The sequence below is a fragment of the Geotrypetes seraphini genome, chromosome 1, assembly GCF_902459505.1.
Source record: "Geotrypetes seraphini chromosome 1, aGeoSer1.1, whole genome shotgun sequence".
Taxonomy (NCBI): domain Eukaryota; kingdom Metazoa; phylum Chordata; class Amphibia; order Gymnophiona; family Dermophiidae; genus Geotrypetes; species Geotrypetes seraphini.
Window position 1 is genome coordinate 228,801,531 of NC_047084.1, and position 27,308 is coordinate 228,828,838.

The 27,308-nt window shown below is 46.8% G+C and overlaps 1 protein-coding gene across 1 annotated transcript in view; it reads right to left on the minus strand.

Annotated features, from left to right (window-relative positions):
• The window catches only part of DTHD1 (death domain containing 1), a 70,757-nt gene that overhangs the window by 31,897 nt on the left and 11,552 nt on the right, over positions 1-27,308 (minus strand). The window contains exon 4 of the mRNA XM_033947761.1: positions 7,116-7,295. Coding sequence (XP_033803652.1) covers positions 7,116-7,295 — 180 coding nt within the window. The remainder of the gene's footprint in view (positions 1-7,115; positions 7,296-27,308) is intronic.

The following is a 27,308-nucleotide window of genomic DNA, read 5'->3' on the forward strand; positions in this document are numbered from 1 at the left end:
ATTTTATAGGCTTTCTTGGAAGTTTTGCTGAATTCCATAAGTAACTTCATACTTTAATTCTTCTTTGTTAAATCATTTATAGATACAGAAGATTAAAGACCAGATGTATTAAAGTGCACTATTGTGTTAACACACACTAACACCATTAAAACCTGGAATACTGCATCCAGCACTGGTCGCCATACATGAAGAAGGACACAGTATTACTCGAAAGGGTCCAGAGAAGAGCAACTAAAATGGTTAAGGGGCTGGAGAAGTTGCCGTACTGGAAGAGGTTAGAGAAACTAGGCCTCTTCTCCCTTGAAGAGAGGAGACATGATCGAAACATTCAAGATAATGAAGGGAATAGACTTAGTAGATAAAGACAGGATGTTCACCCTCTCCAAGGTAGAGAGAACGAGAGGGCACTCTCTACAGTTAAAAGGCGACAGATTCCGTACAAATGTAAGGAAGTTCTTCTTCACCCAGAGAATGGTGGAACACTGGAACACTCTTCCGGAGGCTGTTATAGGGGAAAACACCCTCCAGGGATTCAAGACAAAGTTAGACAAGTTCCTGCTGAACCAGAACTTACGCAGGTAAGGCTAGTCTCAGTTAGAGCATTAGTCTATGACCTAAGGGCCGCCGCATGAGCAGACTGCTTGGCACGATGGACCACTGGTCTGACCTAGCAGCGGCAATTCTAATGTTCTTATGTTATTAGTAAATAGACCTCACTACATAAAATGAGTACTAAAGTAAATAACATGCATTAATTCATGTAACCATACAATGAGGGGCATTTTCGATAGTGCGTCTAAATCAGACTTTGGACATATCCTGCAAGACGTCCAATTTTTATTTTTTTTTGGGGGGGGAGGGGAGAGAATGACCTATTTGGACATCTTGGCTGTTAGGGTGTCTAACTTTTTAAGCCATTTTCAAATACAACAACATCCATCTTCAAAACATCCTAATCCAGACCATTTGGATGTAAGAGGGGCCAGCAAAGTAATGGATTGGCCACACAGACATCCCAACAGAGCACAGGTGCACCTTAGAAAGCACTGCTGTGAACGTCACATAAAAGGTGTCAGATGACCATAACCCCCTTATAAATTATGGTGAACCCCCTAAAACTCCCCCAAAACCTACTATACCCCAATAGCCCTTATGGCTGCAGGGGGCAACTATATGGCAGTATAGAAGGGTTTGGGTGTGTTTTGATGGGCTCATACTTAATACCATAGATGTTGTGGTTAGAGTGGCTTATGGGCCTGGGTCCTCCTCTTTATGGTTCACTAGGCCACCCATCAGGTAACTCTACATACATGATGCTCTACTCTGCTTCCCCATACCAGATGCTGTTTTCTAGTGCTAGGTATGTACCTTTCTGTTCTTTTTTTTTGTATGGTATAAGGGGGTCAGTAAGCACTGGGGGAGTGTGTGGTGTCTTACCGTGGTGCATGCAGTGGTCATCTAGTCAGTATGGGCATCTTTGTGCCACTTAGACATTTCTAAAACAGGTCTAGCTCCAAACGTCTAAGTTCTGTCCAGGAAGTCTTGCAAAACATTTGATTATTGCTGCAAGACGTCCAAGTCTAACCCGCCCTTGTGCATGCCCAAAGCCCACCCATAACACGCCTCCATCACTCTCATCTCGAGCTCTGGACATACAGAGGCTGAGACATCTTTCTAGACTTCCAGAAAGGAGGTTTTGATTATTGGCAACTGGACGTCCTGATGATTAGGATGTCCAAGTGCTGATTTAGGATGCTTTTTGGATATTTATATTTTTTTGATTGTGAGCCCCAATGCAGCTTTCAATACTGTAAATCACACTCGATTGTTAAATAGGTTATATGAACTAGAAAATCACAAGACACGTCCTATAATGTTTTCAAGGGTTCCTTACAAATAGAGGATACGGAGTTCTGAAAGATGGAATCTACTCTGACTACTGGACCCTGCCATGCGGAGTACCACAAGGATCCCCTATTTCACCTCTACTATGTAACATCTTCATGACCACTCTACTACTACTATTAATTATTTCTATAGTGCTACTAGATGCACACAGCGCTGCACAGATACACTCTTGATACAATTATACTCAATCCTGGGAAATGGCTAGTCTCATATGCAGATGACATTCTTCTGCTAATTCCTGTGGATTTGAATGCAATTAACCTCACTAACAAATTATCCTGAGCCTTAAGTACAGTACAAGAATGGGGAGCAAAATATCTTAAACTACAAGATGCCAAAAAAATCGAACTACTATGGTTTGGACCATAAACACACTTGATTCCATCCTCTGTCACACTGACAAATGGAGTCAATCTCAATATTGAGAAATCCTCCAGGGTTCTGGGAGTCACCCTAGATAGTTCACTGTGTGGCACATAGACAAATCTATTGGGTCAACAAAGAAATTAAAATAAAAGATCAGAAAGCTGAAAGAATGCAAAATTCACAAGTGGCTCCAGACTTCTGCACACCACTTTACTTATCCCAAGCTTTCTTGAATTCAGATATACTTTTTGTCTCCACCACTTTCACCAGGAGGCCATCCCAAGCATTCACCACCCTTTCGGTAAAAAAATGTTTTCTGAGGTTACTGCTGAGTTTATCCTTTTTCACCTTCATCCTACTGTGTTTCTCCGAAAGTGTCTTATATTAATTTTGGGTCCAAAAAATGCACTAGGGCTTACTTTTGGGGATGCCTTATTTTTTTTCAGGTACAACAATTATCTCTGCCTTCCTCTCCTCCACCCCAATTCTTCCTCTTTCCTTTCTCTCCCCCCCCCCCCATGTGCAGCATCTTTCCTCCCCTTTCACCCATCCCCTTGTGCAGCATCTTTCTACTCCTCCTTCCCATCCCCCTGTACAGCAGAACCCCACCTTCCCACTGATGTACCTCCACTCCGAGGCCTCCTAAAGCAGCAGGGGTTGCTAAATCGACAAATCAAAATTTTTCAGCAAATCAGACAGTACTAGTGTCAGGGATGGAGTCAGGGAGTGTCGGGGATATTTGGGAGGGGAGGGGGAACTTTGGGGGGTCGATCTTAACTAGGGCTTATTTTGGAGGTAGGGTTTATATTTAAGAGCATCTTTAAAAATCATGCTAGGGCTTATTTTTGGGATAGGTCTTATTTTCAGGGAAACGGTATGTACTCTCATTACAAGTTTCATTTCAAATGAACATTCACATTTATGCCATGTTGGCATTTAAACATCTCTTTTACCAGGAACCTTAAGGCTGTGCAGTAATTTGGTAACATTAAAAAAAAAAAAAACTGTTAAAGACCCTCTTATTCATTAGAGTTTTTTGCTAGACAGGCACATTTATGGATGATACTATGCATTATTTGCTGGTCATGGGCAGAAAAGAACACCTTGCCTCAGAAAAACAACAGAACAACAACAAGAAAGGCAAGGGGAAGAGTCTGTCCAGCACAAAGGGTCTTTATTTAAAATGTCCCAACAAGGATCCAAGTTTAGGTGCACAAAGTGACGCCTTACTCAGGGGACACTATGTAAAACACAAATAAAACATGTATGCAACATGAGATGCATGAAAGCATAAATATTAAATATGAAAAATGTACAGTGCAAATGACATGCAGACTATTGTACAGCAATAGTTAGCATCATAATACAATACTGAAGTAACTTACATGACAAAATGTAGTGATGATAGGTTTAAAAGTGATATTAAATGATAAGTGCAAAAATATTAAAAAGCATTAAAAAAGGAGGAAATAATAACGACCATGGGACAGAAGAGACTATGTGACAAATGCAGATGAGCTAATAAGCCGGAGAACCAAGGAGATAGATCTGAAACCAATTATAAGTTACATAAGTGAAGCCAAGGGATATATTGTGAGGCATAGTGTGAAAGACACTACAGGGATAACAAGAAAAGCAATAACAAGGTACTAGAAATGTGTGACGAAAGGCACAAGAAATGTGGAAAAGCAGTTACTAAAATCGAATGAGAAATATGATAAATACCTGACGTAAAATCGGCAAAAGAAACACACTGCGAAAAAACAATAAATCCCCGTGAGCACTAAAAAACTGCTAAAACAACAACCTAAAGCAGTGGTTCCCAACCCTGTCCTGGAGGACCACTAGGCCAGTCAGGTTTTCAGGATAGCCCTAATGAATATCCATGGAGCAGATTTGCATTATATGCAGATCTCTCTCATGCATATTCATTAGGGCTATCCTGAAAACCAGATTGGCCTAGTGGTTCTCCAGGACAGGGTTGGGAACCACTGGTCTAGAGCATGAAAACTAAAAACTGTCATGTGGAACAAAATGTTATTGAGGATAAAATCCATCGGTCTTATCTCGCTGTATAGAGTCTACAGGCACTGCGGACTGTAGACAGGAAAAAGGCGCGCAAAAAAGACGGGTCTTTAAAATGAAGAGTATGACGTGGTCATTGGGCGTCATGACATCAACGCGTGGGCGGCGCCTGTTTTTAAAGGGGGAAAAAAAGAAAGCGAGTGTTTGAATAAAGATGATTTAAATAATAATTTAAAAAAATCAACTGCTTATGGTCTCTAAAGGTATGCTAGTGCGCCAAAGTAAATCGACATAGATCAAAAAAGGGAGTTAAATGAAAACTACAATAAAGACCAAGACGGGTAGAAAAGTGCAAAAAAACAAATGCCATGGTATACGCAAAATGCTGAGCAAACATTAGATGTGTAAAAGGAGGATAATCAACCAATAATAAAAAATTAGAGACGTAAAGGAATATAAATAAAAGGGGGAAAGTAAAAATAGGAAACTAAGCAATCAGAAGGTATGAAAAATTCAAATACCAAAGAACCTTGTTGCACTAGTGATAGTGGAACGAAATGAGTCAGGAGATATAAATAAAGCAAAGGCGTGAAGGGGTAAAAACAGGCTAAGAAATAGGAAAACTGAACTGACATGAGTGAAATGGATACTGTCTGGAAATAAGAAAAAAAACCAATCAGTTGTCAGCAGATATATATGAATGATGGAGTCAAAACATATATAAACATAGGATAGTACTAAAGGAAAACAAAGAAGTACTGGAACATTGGACCAGTATTTGATCAAAGATGTTATAAAAACACACTGAAATCTGCATCTGTGTTGAGTCCATTGGGATGTAAAGTATTCAAATCATGGATGATGCGTTGTTCAGTTTGTAACAGTCAATGTCCCCACCTCTGGGGTTTGGATGGATACAAAGAATTTAAGATCATTTACGCATGGTTGAAGGTGTCCCAATGTGTGACAAGTAGCGCAGACTCAATGTCCCTCCTAATATTGCTGCGGTGTTCGATGATCCACGTTTTTATCATCCTCTTTGTCTTCCTTACATAAAGAAGGGGACAAGGGCCCTGTATAAGATAAATGACACTGAAGGAATTACAGTCAGAGGAATGATGTAGAGTGTGTCTGATATTGTTCTTGGGGTCTATGAATGCTGTAATTTCTAAGCAATGTCTGCACACGGAACATTTGCCACATTTCATGTGTCCATGATTGCTAGTAGGATGTCTGGTGGTCCAACATCTTTCTCTTTCCCTTCACCTAATCCTGCAGTCTGGCATCTCTCTCCTCCGCACAGCCTGGAATCTCTCTCCTCTCCCAAGGTCTGGCATCTCTCTCTCCTTCTCTTCTCCTTACCATGGTCCAACATCTTTCTTCTTCCCTTCCTCCCTTCCCAGTCTGGCATCTCTCTCCTCTCCTCGATCCAACATTTATTTATTTATTCAATTTTCTATACCGTTCTTCCAAGGGAGCTCAGAACAGTTTTACATGGATTTATTCAGGTACTCAAGCATTTTTCCTTGGCTATTCTGGTGGGCTCACAATCTATCTAATGGGCAATGGGGAGATTAAGTGACTTGCCCAGGGTCACAAGGAGCAGTGGGGCTTGAACCCACAACCTCAGGGTGCTGAGGCTATAGCTTTAACCACTTTGCCACACACTCCCCTCCCATTTTTCTCCTTCCCTTCCCCTCCCTCTCACTTTCCCGGTCTCCTTTCAAAAAAGAAACCTTTTTTAGGGAAGGCCTCAGCAAGGCAGCCATTCTCACCGGCTGCCAGCGCTGCCTTGAAACTTTCCCTCTGCCACTTAGCTGAAAAACATGAGCTTCCAGCCTTTTCTATTAAATGCAGCAGTAGAGGCTGGAAGTTATTTTTGTGGCTTGATTCAGTATGAAGAATTAAGGAATTATTGGATGAACTATGAAACATTTTTGATATAAGAAGTTTAATGGGCCAATGATGATGTGACTCAAATCCAACTTGGTGGTGACTGGATCTGGTCTGGCGATTGCCATCTGAAGGTCCAAAAGAAAGTATTTTCCGTACCATTTATGTGCTGAACTTTTTAGATGGTCAGAATTGTAAAGTATATTGATCACCTATTTGGGATTTATATATTTTGTATATATTTGTAACCTGTCTACAACTAAGCGGCAGGATAAGAGGATATTTCCCTTCACATGAGTATAGAATGCTTGTAGGTTTCTCCCTAAGTGGTGCCCAACTTAATGAAGATGATTAAAAATAGTATTTATATGCCTGGCCACTTACAGTATGTCTGAACACTTTTGTTAATTTTATAAAAATATCATTTACACAACCGATTTGTTTGTTGTCAGGTAGATGTATGTTTTCTCTCACTTTGCTTTCTAGAGCAATATAAACCATTTTGCTGATTTTTCTTTAGAATTCTATAAGTTTGAATAAGAATTTTACACCTAAGCAATGTCATTATAATTGCTTTAAATCTGGATAGTATTTAGTGTCAAAGCTGTTGACATCATTTCAGACAAAATAATCTTTACAATAATATAGGGCTCATTTTACGAAGGTGCACTAGCATTTTTAGCACACGCTACAATGCCACATGCGTTAACCCCGCGCTACATGGAAAATACTAACGCCAGCTTTATGGAGGCGTTAGCTTCTAGCGCGCGCTAAAACCGCTAGCGCACCTTCGTAAAATGAGCCCATAGTGTATGGTACTGTATTTCCAAAGTAATCCTCCACACTTTTGCTTTTTTTTTGGGGGGGGGAGGGAGGGGGACAATTTCTGGTTAAACAGATGTTTCAAAAATAAATCTTGTTACCTTTAGTTGCACAATTAAAGAAGAACCAAAACATCCTGGCGGAAAAAATAAAGAGATTCTAGGATCCATGCTTAGTTTTACTTCAAATCCTTTCTTTGGAATGGTAAAGCTTTCTTTTTTCAAACATGACACTACGGAAAATACACCAAGTTTGTAAACCTTCACTTCTGCAAAGCTCCCCTGTGTGGAAAAAGAAAGTACAAATGTTTATTAAGCTGTTTATGCTTTTAAACATAAAAAACACGCTTCTGAGGGATCATTGCTAGGGAAAATTAATGCTGACTCAGTAATTATATAACTTGAAGTAAATTAAGAAAAGGAAGTAAAGATTGGGTGGGGGGGGGGGGGAGAGGGGAGGGAAGTCTTCTGTCTGTGGTTAAGACCAGAATCTACTCTTTCTCCTAAATTATTGTGGGTCCCACTGGGAAAGCATAGTTCTTCCTCTACCCAGGAGGGAAATCTAGGCTCCAGGGTGAATGAAACACGCTTATACTTTGAATGTCTTTCACACTATTATTGTTTTCCTTACTAGTCTAGGAACCTCTTTAGACATTTTCTAGCTGAAAGTTCAACTGTCCTCTAAGCACTAGTGTCATTTGGGTAATGTATAGTTAAGAGAATGCTGTGGCCAGCCTTGAACCAGAATATGCTTGTCCAGGGTTTTGCACACAAAGTAACAATAGCTGAGTTAAATATAGTCTCAGCAGTAGCTCAGATAAATGTAGGCTGACTGCTACTGTACATTTTTGATACAACTCAACTTCTCAGCTTTTTCAAGCCAAGTATCCCCTAGATCGAAACATTTTCAACCAAGTAGCCCTGAGCTCTGAGCAGCAGAGATTTTGAAATGGACATTTTTTTGTTACATGGTAAAATAACTAGGCAACATACATAACAAATACAGGTCACTGAAACTAGCATACAGACCAAGGCATACTTGGCATGATCAGTTATATTTCATTCTCATATAAACTGCCCCCTTGACAGGTGCTATGTCATTCTTACAAACTGAGTGAAAATGAAGAATGACACTTAGACAGGGCCTATTTATAAGAACAGGAGACCTCAACAAAAGTTGCCTTTAGTGACCAATACAGTTTCATCTCTTCTCTGGGAAAATGAAACATGAAATCTGATTGGTCACTGTGGGCAAGTTCTCACACACACATCCCACCTACCCTCAGTCACTTTGTTCTCTGTCTCAGACACTCCCCTTCATGTGCTCTCTGCACTTCTCTCTCTGACAGCCCCCAAGTACCCTCTGCCGTTCTCTCTCTCTCTCACACACACTCCATGCACCCTCTGCCCTTCTATCTCTTAGATATGCCCCCCATGTGCCCCTGTCCCTTTCTCTCACACACACACACTCCTCTCTCAAACACACACACACACTCCATGTGCCCTCTACACTTCCCTCTCTCACTCACACACCACATGTGCTCTCTGCCCTTCTTTCTCTGACAACTCCCCCCCCCCCCTTTTTTGCCCTGTGCCCTTCACTCTCTCTCAGACACAACAACATTAACCCTCTGGTGCATGGGTGGAAGGTATAGCTTACTGGTAGAGGTAATAATAATAATAATAACTTTATTTTTCTATACCGCCATATTCAGCTGACTTCTAGGCGGTTCACATCAAGAGAAGTCTGGACATTCAGCAAATTACAAATGCATGAGGGGAAAGTTACAGGAGAAAAGGGTTGTAGGGAAGGGGGGTGGGGGGTAGGAATTGCCTGAAGAATTGCTTAGGGGTTTGAAGGGGGAAAAAGCATATAGAGCGCGGAATGGTCTGTTTAGGTGATGAATTTGTCAAACAGAGCGGTTTTGATAGATTTTCGGAATGCATGGTAGGTTTGTCTGGTTTTAGTTATGTAGTTTCCCAGCCAGGATTGTTGTCGGTTAGCTTGGAACATGAAGGTTCTGTCAAGGTAGGATTTGTATTTGCAGCCAGTAATATTAGGATAGGCAAAGATGTTTTTGTTTCTGGTTGTTCGTTTGGGGTTGTGTAGAGTGATGTGTGTTTACAGGTAGGAAGGTGCTAGGCCCCAGATTTGCTTGAAGCAGATGCTGCCTCTGCCCCCATAGGTTGTGAGATCAAATCCCAGTGTTGCTCCTTGTGACCCTAGGCAAGTCATTCAATCCTCCAGTGCCCACTGCTTTGAATGTCTGCTTTGAATGCCAAAGCCACAAAAAGGTGGTACAGTGCTCCCCCGCGAATTCGCAGTCCACAATTTGCGGTGCCGATCATTCGTGGTATTTTCTACCTGCGAATGAGCGGGCAGGAGAGGGCAGCCGGAGAGGCAGCAGAGGGCAACTGGAGCACCAGCGAGTGAAGGAAATCACTCGCGGTATGCTTTGACCGCCTCTTCCTGTACTAAAGTCAGGCCTTACTAATCAGGAGCTGCTTTGACACACAGCTCCTGATTGGTGAGGCCCAACTTTAGTACAGGAAGAGGCGGTCGGAGCATACCACGAGTGATTTCCTGCTCTCGCCTGCCTCTCCGGCTGCCCTCTCCTGTCTCCCCTGCTAAAAAACGTATTGTGGTTTTTCAACATTCGCAGGGGTTCCTGGAACGGAACCCCCACGAATATCGGAGGAGAACTGTATACAAGTTCTCATTCCTTTTCCCTTCATGCTTCTCTCTCTCAGACACACACACCCATGTGCCCTCTGTCTTTCTCTCTCTCAAACACCCCATATGCCCTCTGCCTCTCTCTCTCAGACACCCCCCATTTGCCCTCTGTCTTCGCTGACACCCCCATGTGTCCTCTGTCTTCGCTGACACATGTGACCTCTGCCCCCTCTCTCAGACACCCCCCATGTGCCCTCTGCCCCCTCTCTCAGATACCCCCATGTGCCCTCTGCCCTTCTCTCTCTCTCTCTCTCACACACACACACACACACACACACACACACACACACATCCAATGTGCCCTCTGCCATTCTCTCAGACACATCTCACCTGCCCTCAGCCACTCTGTCCTTTTCTCTCTGAAAGCTTATTGATTTTGCTGTATCATGAGATTGGGAGTTATAAGATCAACAGGCTCTTCTTGCATCTCAGCAAATATCAGTTACTGCAAAATGTCTAAAGCCCTGTCTGATGTTATGGCAAACTAAAATTATATTAAAAAAATTTTGATATCACCTTGGTAAGGCCAATACACCAACCCAGGACCTTATCATATCAGTACTAACTTTCAGAACTCAAAGAGCAACAACCTTATGCACTGTAAATATTACACCAGGCTTTAAAATATTAATATAGCACCTAGTGAAAAAAACAGAATAATGGGATTGCTGCAAGACATCTATACAGAAACTACATACTAGTAGAATACCACACCCTGGCCACACACACAAGACATATGAAATAAGGGACCACAGATCAGTAATAGAGATGTGAAGGCAAAAATCTTAACTGGAAACCTCAAGAAGCCAGACTCAGCATATACAGCAATATTACAGAAACCGAAACTGAAATGCAATATAATCAAGAGATGTGCATTTGCAATGACTGGAATATACAAATTAACAAATTCAGAATGAAATACTTTCTTCTACCTTTGTTATCTGAGTAGCAGACTGTGGACTTTTCTTCCAGAAACTTGTCCAAAACTTTTTTATGCCCAGCTATGCTAACCACTGTTATAACATCCTCTGGAACTCATTCCATTTAAAACATTCAAAATAAAATTAGCGAAGGCCGTTGGTACAGAGCCTGGTACTTTCTAAAGATCCTATCTCTGACAAGCCTGATTGGTCAGCAAGATTTTAAGAATAAATTCTGGGAATGTTTCTAGGAGTTTTACAGGTCACAGGATAAAGCTATTGCAGACCCTGTGCTCTGGATGTTAAGTAATGTTGAATTTGTCTAGTATGCTGAAGTATTTCTCAATAATTTGATTTTGGATGATCAAAAACAAATTGTTGCTGAATCCAGAAAAAAACCTCTGTGGTTTTATGAAAGTACAATAAAATAAAATAAATAAACTGCAGATAACTTTGCCACCTTTGATGTTAAATGAAATAACTGGAACACACATATTCTACCAGACAGAGAACTTACATGGAAATACTTTTAAAACCAATAGGAGGAAATTTTTTTTTCACTCAGAGAATAGTTAAGCTCTGGAATGCATTGCCATAGGATCTGGTAGCGTAGCTGGTTTTAAGAAAGGTTTGGACAAGTTCCTGTTATTGAGAAAGACAAGGGGGCAGCCACTGCTTGCCCTGTATTGGTAGTATGGAATATTGCTACACCTTGGGTTTTGGCCAGGTACTAGTGACCTGGATTGGCCACCGTGAGAATACGAGAACAGGCTACTGGGCTTGATGGACCATTGGTCTGACCCAGTACACTTCTCCCTCGTTATTTGCGGGGGATACGGGCAGAGCCGGAACACGAATGGCTAAAAACCGCGATTATCCGGCTCTGACCCAACCCACCTCCCTGCCGCCTTCCCGGCCTTACCTGGTGGTCTAGAGGGCTTTCGGGGCAGGAGCGATCTTCCTACACTCCTGCCCTGTGCAGATCACCATGAGGAAATGGCTATAGGGAGTTCCCGACGTAGTCTCGAGAGACTACGGGAACTCACAGCAGCCATTTCCTCATGGCGATCTGCATGGGGCAGGAGCGTAGAAAGATCGCTCCTGCCCCGAAAGCCCTCTAGACCACCAGGTAAGGCTGGGAAGGCGGCAGGGGGATAAAAAATATGGGTTTTTAAATTTTTCCCCCTCCCCAGAAAAAAATTGCGATTTTGTGAAATCGCGAGTGCAGAAACCGCGAATGGGGAGGGGGAAGTGTAGGGCTATTCTTATGTTCTTATGACTTGACTGTTTTTGACAATGGAGACTTATATCTCTAATGTAATTGTAGCAGGTTTCCGTGTAGAAAGAACCGATGTTTCAGCCATCATGATGTGGCTTTCTTCAGAGTATATTGTGAGGTGTGCAGTGTGTCTTCATATATACTGTATAGTGGGTTCATGGACCTGTTTGAGAATAAGGCAGTCTGTGGGTTAAGAAATTTGAATTTTTGGTAGGAAACTTTCCTGCCAAAAATTCAAATTTCTTGATCCATAGACTGCCCTGTTCTCAATCAGGTCCGTGAACCCACTATATATATATATATATATGTATATATATATATATATATATAGACACACTGCATCTCTCACAGCATACCCTGAAGAAAGCCACAGCATGATGGCTGAAATGTCAGTTCTTTTTAAACAGATGCAGCGAGACATGGAAACCTGCTATAATCATGACAACAGCTGCAGAAGTGTAAGAGAAAATCTCTAATGTAGTTAAACTACCATTTATACAACTTGATGATATCCAGTTATTGTGACTGTATATAACCAGTTTTGGTCTAGCTGCATTAATTCAAGGCTTGGTATCTCTAACACTTGACTATAGCAGATCATTATTTTTAGGTTTACCTGGTAATTATATTCCAAAAAATTGCTTGGTTTAAATCTTGGCTGCTAAATACTTCCAGTTCATAAATTCAGAGAAGTAACACCAGTTAAAAATATTGGGTACCTGTAATTTAATGGTTTAATTATGAAACTCCAACAACTGCTTATGGAAGGGTAATTTTTTTTTCTAGTGAAAAGAATCAGAAGGAGGCTAATTGCAGGTGTCCATAAAAGAGCTTTGTATGGCAAAAAAAACCATTTTATAAGAAAAGTAAGTAACGTAAGAGGAAAAGAAGACCGCTTTGGTCTTCAAAAGTAGTAACTGAGAAGGTAAGGAAAAATAGATTAGCTTTCATAAACTACAAAAGATTGTAGAAAGAAGACAGGCAAAAATATCTGGAAATGTAAAGAGATGATGGTAGAGAAGTCAGAAAAGCAAAGATGCAAATGGAAGAAAAATATCAGGCACAATAAAACAGAGGGGCAAGACAAATTTTTAGATGAATTAGTGATAGAAGGAAGTGCATAAGTGGCATTGTAGGACTCAAAGATGAAGGGCAGGAATATGTACAAGCATAGGCGTTAGAACGGGGGAGGTCATGCTTGCCTCCCCAAATATTGCCGGTTGTATAGTAACAGGGCCTGATGGTGATCCTGTGAGGAAAGAAGCATCTCTTATGAGGCTGGGAGCAGCATCTTGCTACTGGTCAGCTTGCCTGCTGGTCAGCTTTCTCTGCTGCATCCCTTTGCCACCATCTACTCCTTCTTCCCCACTGTGTGTCTACCTTTAATATGTTGTAAAAGTACAGCACTGCAGTGCCGCAGGCCCTGGTGTCTTCTCTCCGCCCTCTCTGACAACGTCCTGTTTCCGCTAGGGCTGGCTACAGTGGAGAGAAGACACCAGGGCCGGTGGCAGAGTGGCACTGTACTTTTACAAGACATTAAAGATAGACTTGCAGCGGGAGGGAGGGGTGAAGGCATAGATGGCAGTGAAAGGATGTGCCAGAGAGAGAGAGAGAGACAATCAGCAGGTAGGCTGCCCTAGCAAGGTGCCTCTTCCACTGCAGTGTCCTAGAAATAAGGCACCATCACAACAGATTCGAGGGAGGAGTAGAAGGTAGAGAGGGAGCTTATAGGACTTGGGAGAGGGAATGAGGGAAGGAGAGATGGTGGACTCAAATGAGGGATGGAGGGAGAGATGTGAAGAAATGAGTAAGGGAGGGAGGGAAATGTCAGATCTGAGAGGGAAAGGGAGAGATGGACTTGGGGATGGCAGAGAGGATAGAAGGAGGATAGTGAGAGGTGGCAGAGGGGGCAGAAAGGGGACAAAGAGAGATGGATTTGGAAGAGGACAGAGAGAGCAAGAGAGGGAAAGATGAGTATGGGGGAAGGCAAAGGGGGGAAGGGAGAAATGAATGTGGAGGGGCAAAATGGGGAGAGGGAGAGAAAGATTTGGTGGACAGGGCAAGATGGGGAAAGGGAAAGAGATTCAGGGCAGAGGGCAGAAGGGGGTTTGAGAGATGGATGACTCAAGGAGAGCAGAGGCAGGAGAGGAGAAATGGACAGGGAAGGGTATAGACTGGGAGTCGTTAGGAGGAGGGGAGGAAGGGCAGAAAGGAGACATGATGAACTTGTTGGAGGGAGAGAGAAAAAGAGAGAAAACAAATGCTTGGTTACAAGGATGGACTAAGTAACAAGGAGGGGAGATTCTAGAAATGGTGGATCCATGTGAGAGAGTTGTCAATGAGATGAGTGAGCAGAATGAGTACCGTATTTTCACGCATATAACGCGCACGTTATACGCGTTTTTACCTACCGCGCATACCCCTCGCGCGTTATACGCGTGAGCGCGGTATACAAAAATTTTTTACATAGTTCCCACCCCGCCCGATGCCCGATTCACCCCCCCCAGCAGGACCGCTTGCACCCCCACCCCGAACGACCGCTCGCACGCGCTCCCACCCGCACCCGCATCCACGATCGGAGCAAGAGGGAGCCCAAGCCCTCTTGCCCGGCCGACTCCCCAACTCCCCGACAATATCGGGCCAGGAGGGAGCCCAAACCCTCCTGGCCACGGCGACCCCCTACCCCCACCCCGCACTACATTACGGGCAGGAGGGATCCCAGGCCCTCCTGCCCTCGACGCAAACCCCCCTCCCTCCAATGACCGCCCCCCCCCAAGAACCTCCGACCGCCCCCCCAGCCGACCCGCGACCCCCCTGGCCGACCCCCACGACACCCTCACCCCCCTTCCCCGTACCTTTGGTAGTTGGCCGGACAGACGGGAGCCAAACCCGGTTGTCCGGCAGGCAGCCAACGACGGAATGAGGCCGGATTGGCCCATCCATCCCAAAGCTCCGCCTACTGGTGGGGCCTAAGGCGCGTGGGCCAATCAGAATAGGCCCTGGAGCCTTAGGTCCCACCTGGGGGCGTGGCCTGAGGCACATGGGCCCAACCCGACCATGTGCCTCAGGCCGCGCCCCCAGGTGGGACCTAAGGCTCCAGGGCCTATTCTGATTGGCCCACGCGCATTAGGCCCCACCAGTAGGCGGAGCTTTGGGACGGATGGGCCAATCCGGCCTCATTCCGTCGTTGGCTGCCTGCCGGACAGGCGGGTTTGGCTCCCGTCTGTCCCAACTACACAAAGGTACGGGGAAGGCGGGTGGGGGTGTCGTGGGGGTCGGCCAGGGGGGTCGCGGGTCTTTATAGTGCTCATGCCTAACTCATTGTCTTTATAGTGCTCATGTCTTTATAGTGCTCATGCCTAACTCAGGGTTACCCGTGTGTCCATTTTTGCGTGCGGGTGTGTACACGCGCCGGAATGAGATATTGTCATCACAACAGCCCGATTCAGCCCTTCCCTGCAGCAATCAATACAGATAAGAACATAAGAACATAAGAACATAAGCAGTGCCTCTGCCGGGTCAGACCACAGGTCCATCCTGCCCAGCAGTCCGCTCCCGCGGCGGCCAAAAACAGAATCATCAGAAGGGGCTCCCTTGCCACCTTGGTTTCCCATTTAAGTTCTGCCCTCCTATCGAAGTCCTAGCCCTCCGGTTTTGCACATGCACGACCAGGTTGGTTTACTCAGTACCCCACGATCCCTCTATCCCTCAGGAATCCATCCAATCCCTGCTTGAATCCCTGCACCGTACTCTGCCTGATCACTTCCTCCGGTAGCGCATTCCAAGTGTCCACGACCCTTTGGGTGAAAAAGAACTTCCTTGCATTTGTTTTGAACCTGTCTCCCTTCAGTTTCTCAGAATGCCCCCTCGTATTTGCTGTCCCCTTCAGTCTGAAGAATCTGTCCCTATCCACCCTCTCTATGCCCCTCATGATCTTGAAGGTCTCTATCATATCTCCCCTAAGTCTCCTTTTCTCCAGAGAGAAGAGCCCCAGCCTATCCAGCCTCTCGGCGTATGAGCAGTGTTCCAGCCCTTTTACCATTTTTGTTGCTCTCCTTTGGACTCTCTCAAGTACCGCCATGTCCTTCTTGAGGTGCGGCGACCAATACTGAACGCAGTATTCCAGATGCGGACGCACCATCGCTCGATACAATGGCATGATGACTTCCCGTGTTCTGGTTGTTATGCCCTTCTTTATGATGCCCAGCATCCTGTTGGCTTTTTTCGAGGCTGCTGCGCACTGTGCAGATGGCTTCAGTGATGCATCCACCAGCACACCCAAGTCTCTCTCGAGTCTGCTGTCTCCCAACAATACCCCCCCCCAATTTGTAGTTGAACAACGGGTTCTTTTTCCCTATATGCATGACCTTGCATTTGTCCACGTTGAAGCGCATTTGCCATTTGTTTGCCCAGTCTTCCAGCTTGTCCAGGTCCCTTTGTAGGTCCTCACACTCCTCCCTGGTCCTAACTCTGCCGCACATTTTGGTATCGTCTGCGAATTTTATAACCTCACACTTTGCCTCCTTTTCCAGCTCATTGATAAATATGTTGAAGAGTAACGGCCCCAGCACCGATCCCTGTGGCACACCGCTCGTGACTCCCCGCCAGTCAGAATATTGGCCCTTTACTCCAACCCTCTGCAGTCTACCCGACAGCCAGTGCTTGATCCATCTGTGCACATCCCCTCCCACCCCGTGGCTCCACAGTTTCTTAAGTAGCCTTTCATGTGGCACCTTGTCGAAAGCCTTTTGAAAGTCGAGGTAAATGATGTCTATGGGCTCCCCATTGTCCATCCGACTGCTTATTCCCTCAAAGAAGTACAGAAGGTTCGTTAGGCACGACCTTCCCTTACAGAATCCGTGCTGGCTTGTTCTCAGTAGGCCATTCCTCTCGATGTGCTCGCAAATGCCGTCCTTGATCATAGCTTCCACCATCTTCCCTATTATTGAAGTCAGGCTCACCGGCCTGTAGTTCCCGGGGTCACCCCTCGATCCCTTCTTGAAGATCGGTGTGACATTTGCCAATTTCCAGTCCTCTGGCACCTCACCAGTTTTCAAGGATAGGTTGCAAACATGTTGGATTGTGCCCGCTATTTCCTGTCTTAGTTCTTTCAGCACCCTTGGGTGGATCCCGTCTGGGCCCGGTGATTTGCCGCATTTTAACCTGTCTATCTGTTTGAGGACATCCTCCCTACTTACCTCTATGTGCTCTAATTTTTCAGCCTGTTCCCCACTCATGAGCTCCTCTGAGTCCGGTATATTAGATGTGTCTTCGCTCGTGAAAACTGACGAGAAGAACGTGTTCAACTTCTCAGCTACCTCTTTATCCTCCTTAATCACTCCCTTCCTGTCCCCATCGTCCAACGGCCCTACCTCCTCTCTCGCTGGTCGCTTCCCCTTAACGTAATTGAAGAATGCCTTGAAGTTTTTCGCCTCCTTGGCCAGCCCCTCTTCGTATTTCTCTTTTGCTTTTCTAACCTCCCGGTGGCATTCCTTTTGGCATTTCCTGTGCGCCTGGCGATTTTCCTCTGTTGGGTCCTCTTTCCATCTCCGGAAAGATACTTTTTTGTCCTTTATCACCCTCTTTACTTCTATTGACATCCAAACCGAGTCCTTTGATCGCTTGTTCTTGCAGCCTTTCCTGAAATTGGGGACGTACATTCTCTGTGCTTCCTGCAGGGTGTCCCTAAATAGGGTCCAGGCGCTTCCCACAGTCTCCATCCTAAAGATGTTTCTGAGCTTCCTCCCCACCATTTCCCTCATAGCAGCGTAGTTCCCTTTCTTGAAGTTCAGCGCAGTTGTTGCGGTCCTCCTAACTATGGGTGTCCCTCTTTCTAATGTGAATCTGATCGTGTTGTGATCACTGTTGCCTAGTGGTCCTCCCACTTCTACCCCTCTTGCAGGCCCCCCTAATCCGTTTAGGATGAGGTCAAGAGTAGTACCCCCTCGCGTCGGTTCTTTGACTAGTTGCTCCATGAAGCAGTCCTTCACAGCTTCTACAAATCCTGTCTCCCTAGTGCAGTTGGAGTGACCCGTACTCCAGTCTATCCCTGGGTAGTTGAAGTCCCCCATCACTGTTACACTTCCAGTCCTGCACTCCTGTCTCAATTCCGCTTCCAAGTCGTGTCCGACTCCCTCTGGCGTACCAGGTGGTCGATAGTACAGCCCCAGTTTTATGCTCGCACCCTTGTTTCCCGGTAATTTGACCCACAGCGATTCCAGCCCCTCTGCCTTCGTTGCCATATCCATTCCGACCGAGTGGATAGATTCCTTTATATATAGTGCTATGCCTCCCCCCTTTTTGTGGGTCCTGTCCCTCCTATAGAGCTTGTACCCTGGCAGCGCTATATCCCATTGATTTTCCTCTGTCCACCAGGTTTCTACAATTCCAATTATATCCAGGTCCTCCCCCTTGGCGACGACTTCTAGTTCACCCATCTTGGCCGTGAGGCTTCTTGCATTTGCGTATAAGCACCGCAAGTCCCGTCGTTTTTCTTCCACTTCTGCATTTACCTGGTCCACTTGTCCTTGGATTTCTGGCAGTTTTCCCGCTCTCTGTGTTTCTGCTTTACCCTCAGCCTTTACCCTCTTAGCTTTCAGCTTCCCCACATTCCTGCCACCCCACTTTCCCGCTTTTCCTCAGGGATTTTTAGCCCTACCGGCCCCCTCCTGGGCTGTCATCCCTTGAGCCTCTGTTTGATCCCCCTTACCTTGTGGTGCTTCTATATTACCCTCGGCTTTCGCCCTTATGCCACCCAGTCCCCCTGTGTCCCCATGCCCCTTAGTCTTCTCCCAGCAAGCTCCCTTTACCTGATGATTCCCTCGCTGTCTGATCTGTAGATCTTCCGGTCCCTCTGTTTCCTCCCTGCAGTCAGCCCGTTCAGCATCTGTTCTGGATGCTGTTGTCCGAAGCGTCAACATCAGATCTGCTGTCGGCTTTCCCCCTCTCTTCAGTTTAAAGCCCTCTCGATCTCCTTCCTCAAATTGGTTGCCAGTAGTCTGGTTCCCGCTGTGCTCAGGTGCAGGCCGTCCCGCCGGTAGAGCTTGCTCTTTCCCCAGAAGGACGTCCAGTTCCTCACAAAGCGGAAGCCCTCCTCCTGGCACCATCTCCTCAACCATGCATTCACAGCTTGGAGGTCTGCCTGCCTCTTTGCATCTGCTCTCGGTACAGGCAAGATCTCTGAGAATGCTATCCTCCGGGTACTCCGCTTCAGCTTTCGTCCCAGGACCCTGAACTGGTCAGTCAGTGCGTCCATGCTGAAGTTCCTCCGGCTCACATCGTTTGTTCCGACGTGGATTATTACTGCAGTCTCCTCTGTCTCTGCTCCGTCCAGGATCCTCACGATCCTATCAGTGATGTCTCGTGTCTTGGCCCCTGGGAGACAAGTCACTAGCCGGTCCTCCCTTCCTCCAGCTACGTGACTGTCTACCTCTCTCAAGATCGAGTCTCCCACCACAATAGCAGACTTCCCTTTCCTCGGCAACCTCCTCTGCCTCAGGTCCGTGTCCTCGGTGTAGTGTGGTGTCTCTCCCTCGGGGTCCTGGTGAGTCGCGGTCTCCTCCTCTTGCGTTGTCCCTCCGCTAGGTCCTTCCCCGGTATCGCCTTGTGGATCCTGGGTCTCGTCTACCGACATCCGTCTGTGCTGCTGCTGATCCCGTTCCTCCACCGTCCTATAGGCCTCCTCAATGAATCTCTCGAGGTCCCTCACCTGGTCCACAATGGGGCCTTCTCCGTCCGTGTTCTGGGTAGACCAGCTCGTCTCCTCTGTGGTGCGCAGTTCCTCCAGTCCCTCTAGCTCCTGGACCCTGACCCTCAATCTGCCGACCTCCATCCTCAGGCTTTCCAGTTCCTGACACCGACTGCATATGTACTCCCGCCTTCCCAAAGGGAGGTAGTCGTACATATTGCACTCTGTGCAGTATACTGGAAAGTACCTCTGGGATCCTGGGTCCTCCATCGCTCTTGTGAAGTGCTGGTGTGCTCCTGCTGTGGGTAAGAGAGAGAGTAAGAGAAAAAGAGAAAAGAAGAGAAAAGTGAATTACTGGGCGTTTCTGGCTCCCTCGCAAGGCTCCTTCGCAAAGGCGCTCTCGCTAAGGCGAGCGCCTTTGCTGCTCGCCTTCGCCGCGCGCCGAATGGCTGGGCGCCGTTGGCTCCCTTCTTCTTAAAGGGGAGCCCGGGCGCCGACGCGACCTGTGACGCGGTGGGGGTGGGCGGAGCTACCTCTCGCCGCGACCCCGGTTCCTCCTGCCTGCTCTGCCTTCCTCCCCTGGCTACCTCCTCGTGGCTTCCTCCTCCTGCCCTCCGCCGCTGAAAAAAAACACAAGGCAAAAGAAAGGACCCTGCAACAGGTCTGCTTCGTGCCCCGGCTTCCCTTCTTAAAGGGGAGCCCAGGCGCCGACGCGACCTGTGACGCGGTGGGGGTGGGCGGAGCTACCTCTCGCCGCGACCCCGGTTCCTCCTGCCTGCTCTGCCTTCCTCCCCTGGCTACCTCCTCGTGGCTTCCTCCTCCTGCCCTCCGCCGCTGAAAAAAAAAAACACAAGGCAAAAGAAAGGACCCTGCAACAGGTCTGCTTCGTGCCCCGGCAGTAACTTTCCGTGCCCCTGACACAGCTGAAACCTGAACACAGTAACTCATTTGAGTTCGCTGCACAGTCTCTTCTCGTGGGCTCTTATTAGACTCTCTGCTGTGTCTTCCAGAAGGGAGGATATTTAGTGGGCAAGCCATAAGCTTCTAATAAAAGCATTTATGAGGGGGCGGTCGGAGGTTCTTGGGGGGGGGGCGGTCATTGGAGGGAGGGGGGTTTGCGTCGAGGGCAGGAGGGCCTGGGATCCCTCCTGCCCGTAATGTAGTGCGGGGTGGGGGTAGGGGGTCGCCGTGGCCAGGAGGGTTTGGGCTCCCTTTTGGCCCGATATTGTCGGGGAGTCGGCGGTCCTTCGGGGTGGGGGTGCGAGTGGTCCTGCCGGGGGGGGGGGCAGGGCGGGTAAACGGAGAGTCAGGACAGCGCACGGAGAGTCGGGGAGGGCGAAAGGAGAGTCGGGGTGGCCAGAGGAGAGTCGGGGCGAGCGAAAGGACAGTCGGGCAGCATGCGCGGTATACCCGTGAGCGCGGTATACAAAAGTTTTTGTTCATAAAATCGTGGTTTCTGCGCGCTATACCCGTGTGCGTGTTTTACACGGGTGCGCGTTATCTGCGTGAAAATACGGTACACGAGGGTAGAAATGTGGTAATGGGAAGCAGATAAAAGGGAATAGGAGGATCAGAAATGTGAAAGCTAGGGGATGAGAGAAGGGAATAGAAAGTTGATTAGATAAAAAGTGAAAAGGAATAAAGTAATGTTCCCTCTAAGCTGCATGGCCACACACTTTTTAGTAGCAGGCTGCTTAGCCAGCACATCAGGACATCTGGCCATACTCTTCTGCCTGCTGTGGCTTTGTGAAGAAAGAAGTGCAGCCGGAAAGAAGGAGGAGGTGGCCTGCTTGGATGTCTTAGAGCCAGCCAGAACACAGGTACACACCCTTGGGAGAGGGCATGAACTTGGGACACAGAAGGGAGGGAGGGAGGGAGAGAGGTGCGTGGTGCATTGGGTCACAGTAGGGAGGGAGAGGGGCACATTGGGACATGGGAGGGAGGGCACATCGAGACACATGGGAAGGGTGCATTGAGACACATAAGAAAGGAAGGGAGTGTGAACTTAGGACAAAGGAAGGAAGGAGGGAGGGGTATGAATTTGGGACACAGAATGAAGAGAGGGAATGTGAGAGATGAGAGGGAGAAATGTTGGATGTGGTGATGGAGAGGCAACAGTGGGACAGAGGGAAAGGAATGCAAGAGAGAGAAAAAGAGGAAGAGATATGCCATGGTGCTAGAGAGGGGTGATAGAAAGAGAAATGTTGGTCATGGGGCTGGTGGGCAGGGGCAAACGATGTTGCCCACAGTCCGGGCGATAAGAGAGGGAGTTGGAAAGATGCACCCTGGATCCCTCTCTCTCTCTCTCTTTCCCCACGACCTTTGCAGCAAGGGAGGGAATAAGAGAGAGAGATGATGGACAGTGAGAGAAAGGGAGACGTTGCACATGGGAGTGGAAGATAACAGAAGAATTGCTGTGCAGGGTGAGGAAGGGAAAAAGAGCATGCTTTGTGTAGTTTAATTTTGTGGTTACCATTATGTATATTTTGTGGTTACCATTATGTATATTGTGTATATGAAAAATGAATGAAACAAATGGCATTTACAATTAGTACTATTATTATGGGGGTCTGAGGCAGAGCTTTTGGGTCCCCCAAACAAAAAAACATTTCGCTGCTTATGTGTAGAGGCTGATAAAAATAAGGATGAATTGCTTAATAAATATTTCTATTCTGTGATCACAGCTGAAGCGCCGAGAGCAGGGCCACAGAAAATAAAAATAAATAGGGATGGAGATGTGGTAGAACCTGATTGATTTTCGGAGGAGTGTGTTCACGAGGAGCTCACTAAATTAAAGGTGGATAAAGTGATGAGGGCCTGATGGTGTACATTTGAGGGTACGAAGGGAACTTAGGGGGAAATTCTAAAACCAGCACCTAAGTTAAATGAAAAACATTAATATGAGGGTGTCAGTGAACATGTGGGGAGTGTTTGGGGGGTCTGTACTTTGTCCCTGCAGTGGTTATCTGGTCACTTTGGATACCTTTTGGCCACTTAGACCTGTGTTTAGATTGCCTAAGTCACAACATATAAGTTCCGTTCAGACAACCTAGTAAAACTCAGTGGCGTACCAAGGGGGGGGTGTGGGGGGCGGTCCGCCCCGGGTGCCAAGCCCTGAAGGGGTGCTCCTGGTCCGGTCCAGTTCTCCACCCCCTGCGCCAGGTGTCGCGTCTGGAAACAGCCTGCAGCAAGATCGCAATGCCAGCGATCTTTGCCTGCTTCAGCTGTTTCCTCCGCCACGGTCCCGCCCCTCCTCTGATGTCAGGGGGGCGGGACCGCGGCGGAGGAAACAGCCAAAGCAAGCAAATATCGCTGGCATCGCGCGATCTTGCTGCAGGCTGTTTCCCCAGGGAAATGAAGTGGGGAGGCCAGGGGAATAAGCAGTGCTTCGTGGTGGTGGTGGGGCCGAGCGGTCCTTCGAGGTGGGTGTGGGAGGGCAGCAGGCCTTCAGGGTGGGGCGGGCAGGCAGACCTTGTGGAGGGGGGGGAGACAGGCCTTCAGGGGGACAAGCCTTGGGGGGGGGGACGACAGGCTTTCAAGGGGGACAGGCAGGCCTTCAGGGGGGGGGTGACAGGCCGTCGGGGGGGAGGTGCAGGCCTTAGGGGGGAACAGGCCTTCCAGGGAGGGCACAGGCCTTCAAGGGGGGGATGGGCCTTCAAGGGGGGACAGGCAGGCAGGCCTTCAAGGGGGGGACAGGCCTTCGAGGGGGGTGAAGGCCTTCGGGGGGTGCAGGCCTTAGGGGGGTGCAGGCCTTCTAGGGGGGGGCAGGCCTTCTAGGGGGGGCAGGCCTTAGAGGGGGGTGTAGGCCTTCGGGGGGGGGGTGCAGGCCTTCAAGGGGGGGACAGGCCTTCGGGGGGGGGGCAGGCCTTCAAGGGAACAGGCAGGCCTTCAAGGGGGGGACAGGCCTTCCAGGGAGGGCACAGGCCTTCAAGGGGGGGACGGGCCTTCAAGGGGGGAACAGGCAGGCAGGCCTTCGAGGGGGGTGCAGGCCTTCGGGGGGGGGGGTGCAGGCCTTCAGGGGGGGCAGGCCTTCAAGGGGAACAGGCAGGCCTTCAAGGGGGGGACAGGCCTTCCAGGGAGGGCACAGGCCTTCAAGGGGGGACGGGCCTTCAAGGGGGGGGACAGGCAGGCAGGCCTTCAAGGGGGGGACAGGCCTTCGAGGGGTGTGTAGGCCTTCGGGGGGGTGCAGGCCTTCAGGGAGGGTGCAGGCCTTCAAGGGGGGACAGGCCTTCAGGGGGGGCAGGCCTTCAAGGGGAGCAGGGAGGCAGGCCTTCAAGGGGGGGACAGGCCTTCAGGGGTGGGATGCAGACCTTTAAGGGGGGACAGGCCTTCAGGGGAGGGGGGCCCTGGTGTAGAAGTACACGGAGGGAAGGGGGAGGGGTTCAAAGAGACGTGCATATGCCGGACTTTGGGTGGGAAGAAATAATGGGTCTGAAAATAGAGGAGTGAGAGAGAGATGATGGACATGGGTTTTAGGGAGGGAAGGAACAGAAAGGGAGAGAAGTTGGACACAAGGGATGGTGTGTAGGGGGGGATAGAGATACTGGTTAGGAGGGTAGTTGGGAAAAGAAAGGGAGAGATGGTGGACCCTGGGGTGGTGGGGAAGGAGGGAGAGCTGCTGGATGAAAGGGTAGTTAAGAAAAGGTAGATCTGTGGAGGGAGACAAAAAAAGGAAAGATGCCAGACATCCGGGGGAGGGAAGGGAAACGGAAGGGGAGGACAGAGATGGCAGATGGATGGTTAGCACAGAGAAAGAAGAAAGAAGGAGACCCTGGCAAGCAAGTTATCAGAAGACAACCAGAGCCTTGGACCAACAAGATTTGAAAAATAACCAGACAACAAAAAGGTAGAAAAACGAATTTTATTTTCTGTTTTGTGATTACAATATGTCAGATTTGAAATGTGTATCCTGCCAGAGCTGGTGTTAGACCGCAAACGTGAGCTAGGATTTAACAGAGAGAGGAAAAGTCCTTTTGTTTCTTTATTTTATTTACACCACAGCGCCAGTGTGGTTAGGAGAAGCCAAAGGGGGGGTGAAAAAACTATAAAATAAACCCACCAGGATGTTTGAAATAAACACCCAATTGGGCAGGAAAATCAAATCGATAAACCAATTCAATAGGCTGAATCGAATCGAAATTTTTTTTTTCCTGAATCTGGCAGCACTAGTTTGCGCTACTGTCTTAGACTTTAGGACCTGGGATTGGGGAGAGATGGCATCCTCAGTACTTTATAATGCAAGTGAAATGAGGATTTGGTCAGATTTTTGAAGGGTCTGCACTCTGCAGAAGAAAAATATTGTATAGGCCGGGGACATGAGACAGCAGGAAATGGGAACTTTTCTTCCTTCTATTTTTGTAAATGGAAAGGCTGAGGATGTCAGAGAGTTCAGTTAAAATATGTGCTTTATAAGAAAATATAATAATGTGTTTTATAAAGTTTATAGCATTGCTGGCCTACCCGATGAGGTGTTCCTAGTTGTGGTGGTGGCAGTGTGTCAATGTGTTGAGAGGAAGAGGTGATCTGGGAAATTCTGCTGAGCAAACTCCGGGCCCATTTCCACCCCCCAGTTAGTCCACTCAATTGGTTCACACACTGAGTGGGTCTTTGGGTGTTGTTCCTGGGTAGTTGTTTTGGGATTTCTTCCAGTGGTTTGTCAGTATCTCCTTCTGGTCCAAGGAAGGAAACTTTGTTAACCTTAGCACTGACCTACAGAATATGTTTGTAACAGCGCTGCTTGTGTGGCATTAGTCTATGTAGTGATCGAAAGAAAAAACCAGACCTTTGCACATTTTTGCACTATATGATGGGTGCATGAGGAGATTCACATTTCCTGCACAGCTAAGTCCGTGTGAAGTTACCTTATGCTGTATTTGACATCTAGCAAAGTCTCTGTTTGGAAGGAAAGATCTCAGCTTAAAAATTAAGTGGCCAGAAGTTATGGTAAAAGCAGATAGCGTAGCTGGTTTTAAGAAAGGTTTGGACAAATTCCTGGAGGAAAAGTCCATAGTCTGTTATTAAGACATGGGGTTTCCATCTGCTTGCCCTGGATCGGTAGCATGGAATGTTGCTACTCTTTGGGTTTTGACCAGGTACTAGTGACCTGGATTGGCTTCCATGAGAATTGGTTACTGGGCATGAAGGACCATTGGTCTGACCCAGTTAGGCTATTCTTATGTTATGTTCTCATCTGTAGGGGCCTTTGTTTTCACTTCTTATTTTAATGTATTTTTTTTCTGAGAACTTATCAGTGTTTTTTATAATGGGAACAAAAATGGAAGAGAATTAATGTGTGTGGAATGGGGGGGGATAACTAATTTCTTCAGCTAAATAATTAAATCCACCTCAACCAGACATAGGAGAACTCGCACACCATTCACACACCCTCCAACCAAAAACGTCAAAAGAAAAAAAACTTTGTTCGACAACCTCCCAACATTTGACCCCCAACTCTACAACCTATTGACCTCGACCACAAACTACAAAACCTTCAAAAAAGAAATAAAAACCCTTCTATTCAAAAAACACATAAAACCGAACTAACACAATCAGAACTGTCCCAAGCATCACCTGCAACTACTCCATATGTACTTCTGATGTCATGACAATTCAGATATAATTTATGTTATGTTTGGATTAATGGTTACATATATGAGGTTCAATAAAAGAAAATGTTTCTATTATGACCATTTATTCAGTTTCATGGATATTACAAAAAATATTTTTTTACATGGGGGGTGTGTCAAAAAATTATGGGCCCCGGGTGCCACATACCCTAGGTACGCCACTGGTAAAACTAAAGGGCTTCTTTTACAAAGGTGCACTAGCGTTTTTAATGCATGCACTGGATTGACGCGTGCTATAGCGCACGCAAGCCCAAAATCTACCACCTGCTCAAAAGGAGGTGGTAGCGGCTAGCGTGCGCGGCAATTTAGCGTGCGCTATTCCGTGCGTTAAGGCTCTAGCGCAGCTTTGTAAAAGGAGCCCTAAGTCTAGGTCAGCCAACATCCCGCCCTAACCACTCCTTCAAAAACACCCCTTGCAGCTCTGGGTGCACCTTGAATGTCTAATATAACTGACTGTTTTCTGTCTACTGTAATCTACTGTGTATGTGTTTGTAACCCATTCTGAGCCCACGGGAAGACAGAAAAGAAATCTAAATAAATAAATTAAAGTAAATAAATTAAAAATCTCTCTCTGGATATGTCTAAAAACTCATTTTGATTATCAGCACTTGGACTATATTTACGTAATGAACCTTCTTTAGAAAAATTCAAGCGCTCCCTAAAAAGCTTTCTGTATAAGGACGCTTTCAAAACATAGAAAGCATAACTTACCAAGTACTAAATCTTTCGTCTTTAATGAGTCTTATGAGTAGGTCGCCAAAATATTCTTTATTTTACTTTATATTCTGGTTATGTGCTCCCACCATATGTGTTTTTCCCTAAATGTTTATTTTTCTTTCCTTAAAGATTGTATTTCATCCCCCTTGCATTTTGTACCAGTTTGTATTAGAACGTAAATAATTTGTTTACAATATCTTGTTTTGTCCTCCCCATTTTTATTTTTTATTTTTTTTAATTGTTATACGCATTGAAGTATATGATATTGCGTTGATAACAAATCTTAATAAACTTGAAACTTGACGACCTGTCTTTTAGGAGAGGAAGGAACT